Below are 12,724 nucleotides of genomic sequence, written 5' to 3'. Positions count from 1 at the left end.
TCCAGGGAAGATGTCACTCTGTCTCAGTCTGTACCACTAGCTTGCGACTCTATTGCACTAGCTACATAAGTATAATGTTAAATAAAAGGGTTGGGAGAACCCTGGTCTTCTCTATCCTAAAGGACAAGCACTTAGTCTTTCACTGATAACTGTATTAACAGTAGAGTTTTCGTTTGTTTGTCTGTTTTTTTCACTTTGTCTGAAAGGCAGTTCTTACTGATTTCTAGTTTACCGAGGTGTGTCTGTCTGTATGTGCACATATGTTTGATTTACATAAGGTCAGAAGTTGAAACAAAGTATCTTAGTTAGGGTTTCTACTATTGCTATGAAGAGACACCATGACCACAGCAACTCTTTTAAAGGAACACAGGGCTGTGGGGGGAGGGGGGGAGGCACGCCTTTAATCTCAGCACCCGGGAGGCAGAGGCAGGCGGAAGGCGGATCTGTGTGAGTTCGAGACCAGCCTGGTCTATAAGAGATAGTTCCAGGACAGGCTCCAAAAGTTACAGAGAAACCCTATGTCAAAAACAAAAAAACAAAACAAAATAAATAAAGTAAAGGAATATACTTAATTGAGGTATGGTTTACAGTTTCAGAGGTTTAGTCCATTATCATGACAGTGGAGAGCAAGGCAGCTGGGAATGTGGTGGCATGCAGGCAGAGGTGGTGTTAAAAAATTCTACATCTTCTTTTTGTTTTTTTGTTTGTTTCTGTTTTTGTTCTCTGCTTCCTGAGTGCTGGGATTAAAGCTGAACAACACCACTACCCAGCAAATTCTACATCTTAATCCAAAGTCAATAGGAAGTGAACTGTCTTACTTGGCTTGGCTTGAGCACGTGTGAGACCTCAAAGCCCACTTCCATAGTGGGCCCACTTACTCTAACAACACCACACCTACTCCTACAAGGCCACACCTCCTAACAGTACTACTCCCTTTGGGATTCATTTTCTTTCAAACCACCACATAGAGCGTCTTTATTATTATACACTCTGTTATGAAACTGAGTGTCTCCACCTCATTTTTTGAGACAATGTTTCTCAGTGAACCCCAGAGCTCACCAGCTGTCCAAGGAAGGTTGGGGAGCCACCTGTCTCTGCCTCCCCAACACTGGTTATAGATATATGCCTCTATGTATGTCTGGTTTTTCCTGATTAATTTATTTATTTATTATGTATACAATATTCTGTCTGTATGCCTGAAGGCCAGAAGAGGGCGCCAGACCTCTTTACAGATGGTTGTGAGCCACCATGTGGTTGCTGGGAATTGAACTCAGGACCTTTGGAAGAGCAGGCAATGCTCTTAACCACTGAGCCATCTCTCCAGCCCCCTCCTGCTTAGGATCAAACATGGCTCTTCATACTTGAACAGTCAGCACTTTGCAGATTGAGCAGTCTCCTTAGCTACAGAGAGTTTGAAAATCAAGAATGGATGTTAAATTTTATAGAATGCTTTTGTTGTAAGTTTTGAAATAAGATAATCTTTTTTAGAGTATTAATATGGTAAATTATATTGGCTTGCTTATTTTTGATTGTTGAACCAACCTTAGATTCTTGGGGTAAATTCTACTTGATCATGATATACTTCCCATTTTATATATTGCTTGTTAAAGTTTTACCTATGTTCTTTACATCTATATTTAAAAAGATACTGGTCTGAACTTTCCTTGCAATGTCTCTTTTAAGAACCGAAATTATCTTTTTATTTTTGAAAAGTACTTCAAGTCCTTTAACATAGTAAAACCATCGTTTTCATCAAGTCTATTTCTAATATATATATATATATACATATATATATACTATGTATATATATATATATGTAGTAATATGTATGTAACTTAGTCCATCTTCAAAAATCTCTACAGTCACTGAGTGGTGGTGGCGCACACCTTTAATTCCAGCAATCTGGGAGGCAGAGGCAGGCAGACCTCTATGAGTTCAAGACCAGCTTGGTCTACAAAGCAAGTGCCAAGACGGGCTCCAACGCTACAAAGAGAAACCCTGTCTCAAAACAAAAGAGAAAGAAAGAAAGAAAGAAAGAAAGAAAGAAAGATCAATCTCTATAGTCTTTCAGTTTCAAGACTGTTTAAAAGTCCAAATTCTCTTTTGAGACACAAGGCAATCTCTTAATTATAACCCCCTATAAAATCAAAAGCAAATTACACACTTCCAATATACAACGGCACAAACTACACATCATCATCCCAAAAGGGAGAAAAGGGAAATAGTGAGGAAATACTGGACCAAAAACCAGCAGACCGAAAACCAGCAGAGCAAACCCCACTCCTGTAACTCCATGCCGTTCTACCTGCCTAGCTTTGCCCAACAAGCTTCTCTGTCTTAAGATGACTGAACTCCCTGCTTGCACTTCTTGTCTATCCCACAGCACTGGCATCTCTACCATCCTAGGATCGCCAACACAACCCAGGCTTCACTGTCACAGTTTCACACAACAGCCTGTTCAGGCCTCCAGACAGGGACTCCCTTGCCACACGCCTGGCCTCCGCAGCTTTCCTTAACCATGGAGGAAGACTACACAGCTCCTGTACTCCTGTATCTCTCCAAACTCTAAAACCAGAACCACCATGTGGCAAGTTCTGCTGCCTGCTTGGGATGGTACCTGGCCCCTCCTTGAGTCACAGTCAGTACAAGCTTTCCTTTGTTGTGGCTCTTTAGGAACAGGTAATCCCTTAGGTCTTTTGTTTCCACAGGCTGCAGGCTCTGCTGGGTGGGAGTCGCTATGGGCACCACTCCCTTTATTTCCATGCCTCCTTATCTCTTCCAGCATAAACCAAATTCCTGTTCTTCCTTTCTCCTCAAATTGTACATTTTGTATGTCTTTTTTGCCCTACTTATTCATTTTCATTGTAGATCTGTATAAGAGTGGTCACTAATAGTCACATGTTAATATTAGTCCGCCTTAAAATCTACCAATGAAATTTGTACAAAACCCTTCAACCTAGCCTCGGGCAAATTGTTCAGATAAAGGCAAAATACAGCCACAGTCTTTGTCAAAATATCAAAAGAATGGTCTCTAGACCAGTTGCTAATATTGCTCCCCTCTGAAACTTCTTGAGCAGGGTCTCCACAGTCCACATTTCTCTCAGCACTACTGTCCTTCAAACTCCAGTTACAGGCTTATAGCCTTAAACCACTTCCCTCGAACGAAGTGACAAAGTTGCCCACATTTCCCCAAAAAATAGCATGGTCATGTCTATTACAGCAATATGACATTTCTTAGTACCACTTTGTATCGTAACTACACCATGACCAAGGCAACTTATAAAAGAAAGCATTTAATTTGGGGGTTCTGGATCCACAGGATTAGTCTTTGACCATTGTGACAGCGAATATAGCAACCGGCAGGTAGGCATCTTATGTAACAGAACAAATTTTACTTACATAAACTTCTCAGAGCAACCCGTCCTCTTGTATACCTGAAAGCTCTTTTATCTTACTTTTAGCCAATCTGAGGCAGCAGCCATAGTCAATTCACTCTGTGTGTCTTTGAGGCTCTCTTCCTTCCCCTCCCTCCCCACTCTCTGAGAGAGACAGTGTATGTGAGTGTACTGTATAAGTGTGTGTGTGTGTGTGTGCGTGTTTTGGACACTGAAGCAGGGCCTTATCCTAAGCCTTACACCTCTGGTTCCAAAAGCTTTCTTGCACGAAAGTGACCTGTCCTGATAAGTGACCTCACTGTCACCAGGTATTAGTCAGAGACGTTCAAGTAATCAATGAGTCCTCAGGGAACTAACTGTGCTCACTTACCAGGTTATCATCAGCAACCTCAGAATAACAATGTTCTCTCATTCTCCAAACTTCTGTGACATCTTAGACTCACCCTCCTTAGCCCTCACACATTACTCTGTCGCTATTTAACTGGTAAGCCTCTTCTGCCTTCTTCTCACCCAGCTGCCCTCCCAACTCCAGCCTCTCCAGAAGGGAAAATAAACAAATACTAAATACTAAATATTTGGGAAATTTTCTTGGACTCAGATTTTTCTAATATATCTATTTAGGGGGCAAGAGAGATGGGTCAGCAGTTACAAGCACTGGCTTCTCCTCCAGAGGATGGAGGATCAATTCCCAGCACACGGGAGCTCACAACTGTCTCCAACTCCAGTTTCAAGGGGTCTGACACCCGCACACAGGCATACATGCAGATAAACATCAATGCACATGAAACAAAATTAAAATTTTTTTTGTTTGTTTTTCGAGACAGGGTTTCTCTGTGGTTTTGGAGCAAAATTAAATTTTTTTTTTATTTGGTTTTTCGAGACAGGGTTTCTCTGTGGCTTTGGAGCCTGTCCTGGAACTCGCTCTGTAGACCAGGCTGGTCTCGAACTCACAGAGATCCGCCTGCCTCTGCCTCCCGAGTGCTGGGATTAAAGGCGTGCGCCACCATCGCCCGGCTAAAATTAAATTTTTTAAAAATAAAAACTATATGTCCATTTAGAAATTCAGCTAATTATGAAAAATAATTTAATTGTCTAACCAGCACAATAAAGAAAAACACAGTAAAATCAAGCATAAACTCTTGGTAAAATAACCACTAGAACAGTGAAGGGAAGTGCTGCTCTAGATAACTTCCTTTTAAAAGGTTTTATCTCCAGATACATGGGCATAAAAAAAAAATAAAGCTTAAGAATACTATTTTGAGGGCTGGAGAGATGGCTCAGTGGTTAAGAGCATTGCCTGCTCTTCCAAAGGTCCTGAGTTCAATTCCCGACAACCACCACATGGTGGCTCACAACCATCTGTAATGACGTCTGATGCCCTCTTCTGGCCTGCAGACATACACACAGACAGAATAGTGTATACATAATAAATAAATAAATAAATAATACTATTTTGAGAAAGATCTTTTTTTTACATTTTTTTTTTAAATCTAAACCCCTTCTCCATGAAGTACACTCATGGCTCTAATCTACCAGCCCCTTATGAAGGACAGATATTGGGGTCTACATACCTAGCATGTGTTAATTTACTCAATCTCACAGACAGGCAGAAAGACTGTGAGAACTTTTGCTAGAGTTACACAGTTAGTAGGTTGCACACCCAGGATCTGGAGTCAGGTAACTTGGTTCTGGAATCTGCTCTTAGTCACCTGTACATGATCCTTCCTGGAGACTAAAAGACCGTCCTTGGGCTGTATATACGCCCCCCCCCCAGGAGGCTCAGGATACTCTCTGTATTCTGTCTTCTCACCCACCTCATGTGTTTAAATTTGTTCTTCAGCTACAGTGTAATGCTGTGCAGGCAAGGAAACCAGACATTGGCTTCCTGCCCCTACTTCTGGCAGAATGGCTACTTACCAAAACAATTCTCACCTAATTCTTCAAATTTCTATAATATTATAAAGACTGGGAATTTCTATAATATTATAAAGACATTTTTCCAGTTATAAAATGTAAAACATTACTTTAAAGGGAGGAAATTAATTCCAGCAATCAGGAGACAAAGGCAGGTAAATCTGGAAATTAGAAGCCAGCATGGTCTACATAGTGAGTTTCAGGACAGCCAGAGCTAAATAGAGAGATCTTGTCTTCAGAAAGGAAAAAAAAGGATAAAATTAAATATTGAGAAATAGTGACAAGAGACTTCTACAAAGAGAAAACTGGGCATAATTACATCCTTGCTACAAACTTGTCTGTCATTGATAACTAAGATAACTAAGTAATGAACTCGCAACCATCACTTCTGCAAAATTAACACCTGAAGGATGGCCCACGCCATAGTGGCAGATATAGCAATACTAAAGTTAGAATGCTGACCACATGTATTTATTTTCCCTCTTACTCAATGCATCTCCTCCTCATGAATCATACATTCAAAACCGACAGATCTATTTCCATTTCTTAAAAGAGGACAAACACTTAAAGAAAATCAAGTGAAGTTTCTTCTGCATATGCACCATCAGAAACTGACAGTCTATGTTCCTAGGAATAGCACACCCTGGGAAATGCCGAAATCAAGAAGACTGCTGACCTCACAGAATATACTTTAAATGCTTCTCAATCTATCAACAAGAAAATACAAATGAGCAGTCTAATACATGACCTGTCCTGAGTTATAGTCACATCAACTCATCTTAAAGTAGTTAAGAGTCACTAAAAACCACAGAAACTAGATGTTAGGAATTACATAGGCCATAAGCAAAAGGAAACATACTTAACACAACTCTTGACTATAATGTCATCAAAAGGAGAGGAAGACACATACAGGTCTTAAGATAATTTTCAAAAGGAGAAAAATTCAGTGATTTGTGGACTTATTAACTATTGCTCTTCAAACACACTACCAATAAAATTTCAATTTGCACACAGATATCAAAATATTTGGCTGGCTCTCCTGGCACTTCAGTTACATTAGAAAAGACTACGATTCTGAAGCAAAAAGAATACATAAATAAAAATTGAAAATCAGGGCTTGGAGAGATGGCTCAGAGATTAAGAGCACTGACTGCCCTTCCAGAGGTCCTACATTCAATTCCCAGCAACCACATGGTTCACAACCATCTGTAATGAGATCTGGTACCCTCTTCTGACCTGCAGGCATACATGAATACATAATAAACAAACAAACCTTCTTTAATCCCATAATTCTGATTATAAAATTTAACATTAAAAATTGTTTTAGTTATATACCATCTTTCCATGCCCAGCAACAGAGAGATACACAAGTAACAGAAGAAAGTAGTATTTGCTATCCAATGAACTAGGTTTTCCCATAGGATCAAGTCTCTAAATGACTAAAAGCATGGACTATGAACACCATTCAACTGAATAACTAAGAACAGCTTAAGAATTAGGCATAAGGGCATATGTCTATCATCCCAGCTTTTCCAAAGGCTAATGCAGGAGGATCAGCTGAGCTCATGAGTTCAAGACAAGCCTAGGCAATAGAGTGAAACCTTATGAACCTCTTCTCAAAAGAAACAACAGGTATAGTTACACAGCCCAAAGAAAAAGAGATCAATGAAAAACATGTAAATAACCAAAGTATTCCTAATTAAAAAATAAATGATATTCAAGAACATAGACTAATGCCCTAGTATTCTATTTTCAAATGATAGTTCAGAATTTTGTTTATTGTTTTTTGACCAGGCATGTTGCCATATACCTATAATTCTAGTTCCTGGGATGCTGAGGCAGAAGGATTATGGGTTCAATGCTACAAAATGAGTATGAGGCCTGCCTGGACCATATATGAAACCTGCCTCAGGCAGAGAAAGAGAGAGAAGGAGAGGGGGGAGATTCAACATAAGGATGCCACATTATATAAAGAAATAGTAGTTAATTAACCAAAGGTCCCATCTTAGGATCTGAAAGGGCCATACTACTGTGTTAACAAAAGGTAAATGCTAAAGTCTAGTATTGTACAATGTTGAAAACTGCTTTATTAATTTGGATAACATTCATTCAGGGTTGCCAATGCCACAGAGGCTGCAGCACTGATTTGCAAACAGCACAAGCTTCTAATTCATATACACAAAACAGCAGCAGGAAAAGAAAACAGAACCCGGTTTGAAATAGGACAGCTTACACGCTGTTCTCCTCAGAAGAAACATGCCCAATCCCTAGCTACTGAGGACACAGATCTTTCCGGGGTACCTTTGACCACAGTGTTCTTACACGTTCAGTTTATCTTCCATGTGAGGCTGTCCTTACTTTAATCCCCACCAACTTCCTAAGCAATTTCTACAGTCAAAGGAAAACTTACCTCTGCAAAATGTGTTGCTGTGCTATTGTCTATCCGGCTGCCAGCACCACCTAAAAAACTAAAGAGAAACAGCAATGGTGGTGATTCTTTTCCCAGGAATGAGCTCCTTCCCAGAGCTAAATATAGAATGGAAAATGAGAACAAAGCTCAATAAGGAAAAGTAACTCAGCCCTACAGGACACCTGCCAAAGATGCTGTGTCTGTGAGAATATCTTAAATAAAACAGTAACAGATAGGCAAAAGAAAATTGTCATACAACAAAACCAAGTGGTTTTCAAATGAATTAAAGCTATATCAAATGGAAATTTAGGGGAAAAGGCCATCCAACAGAAAGAAAATGTTCACAGCCAGTAACAATTCAAAGTTAGCCTAGCAAGGGAAGAAAAGTATCCTCAGAGAGTCTAAGAAAACAAAATGTTTCACTATGAAACCATTTAACCAGATATATGATTAAGACTGCTGAGGTTAGTATCCTCTGGAATTATTAAATATGTAATCTAAAGGGCCTGGTATAGATTAATAGATTAGAAGAGTTTCGTATCAATTTCTTCTTTGAGTCAGGTAGTAGTAGCACATGCCTTTAATCTCAGCACTCAGAAAGGAGAAGCAGGTGGATCTCTGTTAGTTTGAGGCCAGCCTGGTCTACAGAGCAAGTTCCAGGACAGCCAGAGATGTCAAAAAAGAAGAAGAAGAAGAAGAAGAAGAAGAAGAAGAAGAAGAAGAGGAAGAGGAAGAGGAAGAGGAAGAGGAAGAGGAAAGAAAGAAAGAAAGAAAAAACAACAAAAAAGAATTTCTTCTCTGAATAGACTATCCTATACTTAGATTATCCTACCCACCCTTCAAGGCTACACCCTCCATTAACCAGTTCTGAACTCAGCAACCAAATATGACTCCTCCACATCCTCTGTACTCTGACTCTGGTTCTGTTATGTTATAAATAGCTAGAATTTCCCTCAACAATTTCAGCCCTTCCCTCCTTCATAAATATAAACTGAAAGGTCAAAAACTGTGCTTTATTATGAATACCTCATATATATGAATTTATTATTTGTCAGGTATTACATAATAAAAGCATTCCTCACCTCTGAAAACCTTGTGATGGCATATACCTATAACTCCAAAACAAAAGTTGTTCAATTAATAGCACATGTCTAAGTGACAAAATACCTCTTTTCGAGGACCCAAAAGAATAGGAAGAAATTAAATCCCACTGCCCATGAAATTTGCAGAGAAGAAACTGGCTAAACCTTTTGAGAAAGGAGGGTAGACTGAATCACAAAAACTACTAGAAGCCGGGTGGTGGTGGCGCACGCCTTTAATCCCAGCACTTGGGAGGCAGAGGCAGGTGGATCTCTGGGAGTTCGAGGCCATCCTGGTCTACAAGAGCTAGTTCCAGGACAGGTACCAAAGCTACAGAGAAACCCTGTCTCAAAAAAAACAAAACAAAAATAAAAAAAAAAAAAAACAACAACTGCTAGATAGCTTTTCACGTAATAAATACAAGCATCCATCCTAATAATAAAGCCTTTGAACTACTACAAACTACTTTCATTTTCAGGATTACAATATCAGTCCAGGCATTGTGCTGAGCTCACTAGGAAAACAAACACACCCTAGTTAGTCTAAAACCAAAAGCAAATTATTTTCCTTTCTGTACTCATTCTCAAGCCTTACTCTGACGAGAAACCATGTGATACTGTGTTTCTATCAGAAGTTAAAAATGTTTTTTAAAAAATCATTTCGATTGTGCAACAAGGTACTGGTAACATCTAATACTAAATAAGTAATTGAACCACCAGATTCCATAGTGCATGACTGCATAGATATTTTATTGTACAAACCTAATAGGCTTCCAAGATTCATCCTTTCCTGAGTGGTGGGGTGGAGGGTGGGAGTGGGAGGTGTGTGATTTCTCTATGAGACACGGCCTTACTACATACTTCAAACTGGTCCTGAACTTACTATGTAACCCAGACTAGTCTCAAACTCATGATCCTGTCTGCCTTAGCCTGCCAAGTGCTGGGATTACAAGTGTGTTCCACCATGCCTGGCTTCTCTCTTGTCTTTACTTCCTGATTTCAGAAATTCAATTGTTATCTTGTAGAGCTCTACTCCCCTGAAACTCTTTCAACATTTCTTTAAAATTCTTCTGCACCTTAAGAACAAAAGAACTAAGAAAAGGGATGATAAAACTACAACATTCTAATAAAATTTACAAACCTTAAGACAATGCACAAACTGTGCCCTAGTATGCTGGAGGCAGACAGGGCTCATGGCTTATATTTACATGCAGATTTCCTCGTAGGGATTTGTTTTCTGATACTAGGGTTGAACCTAGGGCCTCACACAGGGGAGGCAAACACTCCTACCACTAAGCTCTATTTCCCTTTTTATTTTTTCTTTAGAGACCAGGTCTAAGTTGCCCAGGCTGGCCTGGGAACTCTATAGCCCAAGAAAGCCTTATGGTCCTATGATCCTCCTGTCTCTGCCTCCTGAGTGACTAGAATTTCTGGTTTACAGCATCAGGCTCAGCTCATTTTTATCATCTACTACTAATCCCTGCAACTGCTAAGTACAAAGTCAGCACATACTTATAAATTTTATAGAAGATAATAATAATTCATTGCCTGAAAGACTCCAAATCTTAGAATAAAATTCTTCCCTCATTAAAAGTACTGATTTTGCCAGGTGGTGGTGGTGCACATTTTTAATCCCAGCACTTGGGAGGCAGAAGCAGGTGAATCTATGGGAGTTTGAGGCCAGCCTGGTCTATAGAGCGAGTTCCAGGGCAGGCTTCAAAAAGTTGCAGAGAAACCCTGTCTTGAAAAACCAAACCAAAGGGGGAGGGGAGGGCACTTCATTCAAAATCCAAAAGATTGACATTTGAATAGTTGCCAGTCTTTGACCTATACAGGCACAAATAGAAGAACTGAGTAAAAATAGAATCAAGAGAATTCATAGTCCCCAAGTATCCAGCTTGCAGTTAGTCATTATACTCAGGTATAACTGTACTTTGTATAAAAGTTCTCTATGTCTAAAGAAATCTGAATTACTATTTTAAAACTTAGGGGAACATCCATAAGGTACTTCCCTACAACCAGTAAACTCTTTATTCAACACATGCAGAGCATAAATGCCTTAAAATATATTTGGTGCAATTATAATAGGACAAGTAAGAAAAAATCCAAAGTTAACATGCCATCCACACGCTGCTAATTTTGCTGTCATGCTAATCTCACAGGCATAATGCTGGCACTGTTATTTAAAACCAAAACCATTACATCAACATTCAAATGTTTGTACCAAACTAGATCCCATGCTACACACTGCCCCAGAAGCTCCAAGTTATTTACATATAGAATCATCAACCATTAGTGCAGTGAAACTAACAGTACATACTTTAAAATGTGCAGGTTTTTTCTGGTTGTGGAAGAGACCTTCAACTTTAGATTCTGCCAACAGCAATGTAAAGGAATTATGAACTGGCATAAGCCTCCAAAGCCACTCCAAGATTAAGAGACTTCAGATTACAAATTTTTTTTAAGCAGTTGGTATTTCATCAATTGGTCAAATGCTAGAATTAAGTTATTACATGGTTTATCCATAAAAATCAAGAAATATATTATCACTTAGAGAAAATATTTCCCTTTAATCAATATTATACCTTTACCAAAGCCAAGAGAACAAGCCCATATATTAATATTTCAGCAGCAAGATGGCAAATCTTGACAACACTAATCTTCATCTGAATAAGGACGCGTGGCCCAGTTTCCCTGGTTAGAATATACTGTTTGTCTCATTAGAGTCCTTATGAGAAGTCACTCCACAGCCCACCAAATATGTGTGACAGTAATTTAACTTCAGGCAACAGAGTAGTCATTAAAAATTAATTAATAATCCAAGAGGACTCCCAAAGAAATAAAGGAAAACTTAGTGGATTTATTTTGCTATGGCTAGAGGTTTCCTAGGAGTGACACAATCAAGGAGTCATGGGTAAAATCATATCATCACATTGCTTTCCAGATTCTCTTTGCTCGTGTCTATGTGCATGAGCACACACACACTCACAGTCTCTACTCCAGCAGAGGGTAAGCTACAAAAGGAATTCCTTCCCATCCACTCAGTCAATACTAGGAGAAAAACAGTTTTGATACTAGAATGTTTGGTTTACTCGTAAGCTTATACAATACCTGGAATCATCTGTCACTTCCTCAATAAAGCCTGATTCACATCTGGGACATATATATTCCTACAAAAGAAAAGAATAAATAAATAAAAGCTTTTCATTTCATTAGGAACCTAAGCATGTAGCTTTTAGAATATCATGAAGTACAGAAGCTGATGATCAGGCTGGCAAGATGACTCAGAGGGCAGAGGCACTTTGCTGCCAAGCCTGATGATCTAAGTTTGACCCACAGGTCCCACACAGCATTAAGAACAGACTTCCTACAACTTGTCCTCCGCCTCCATACTTGTGCCATTTCATGCACACACCTACACACACAATAAATAAACAAAATGTTATAAAAACGTTAAACATTTTTAGATGTATTTACTTATTTTATGTCTATGGGTATTTTACTTGCATGTGTGTTTGTGCAGCAAGTGCGTGTCTGGTGCCCATGGAGGTCAGAAGAGGACAGGGGATCCCCTGGTACTGAAGTTATAATGATTGTGAACCATTTGGATGTTAGAAACTGAACCCAGGCCCCTGCAAGAGCAATGTGTGCTATTAACAGCTCAGCCACCATCTCTCCAGCCCCATTTTTAAAAACAAACAAACAAACAAAAAAAAAAACATTTAAAGTTGGCTCTGAAATGTATGTATTTGCTAATTTCAGGCTGTTTGTTTTCTAATATACTCTGGAAAGGATTTCATAAGATATTTACAAAATGGTTTCACAGATACCTAAGTCTCATTGAGAGAATAAAGAAGAGTGTTAAAATTTTGTTTCTTTTGTTGTTCTATTTCATTTTTAATTTGGGATGTGGTTTGGGTTTACTT

At 39.1% G+C, this 12,724-nt stretch overlaps 1 protein-coding gene across 1 annotated transcript in view; it reads right to left on the bottom strand.

Moving 5' to 3' along the window:
- Window positions 1-12,724, bottom strand: part of Rnf115 (ring finger protein 115) — a 71,715-nt gene that overhangs the window by 20,548 nt on the left and 38,443 nt on the right. The window contains exons 2-3 of the mRNA XM_041638014.1: window positions 11,910-11,968; window positions 7,720-7,777 (exon numbers count right to left, since the gene is read on the bottom strand). Coding sequence (XP_041493948.1) covers window positions 7,720-7,777; window positions 11,910-11,968 — 117 coding nt within the window. The remainder of the gene's footprint in view (window positions 1-7,719; window positions 7,778-11,909; window positions 11,969-12,724) is intronic.

This window comes from Microtus oregoni, unplaced genomic scaffold (genome assembly GCF_018167655.1).
Source record: "Microtus oregoni isolate MIOR12 unplaced genomic scaffold, Mior012 000054F_ref0000373, whole genome shotgun sequence".
NCBI lineage: Eukaryota > Metazoa > Chordata > Mammalia > Rodentia > Cricetidae > Microtus > Microtus oregoni.
This window is presented reverse-complemented; position numbering and strand designations above follow the sequence as displayed.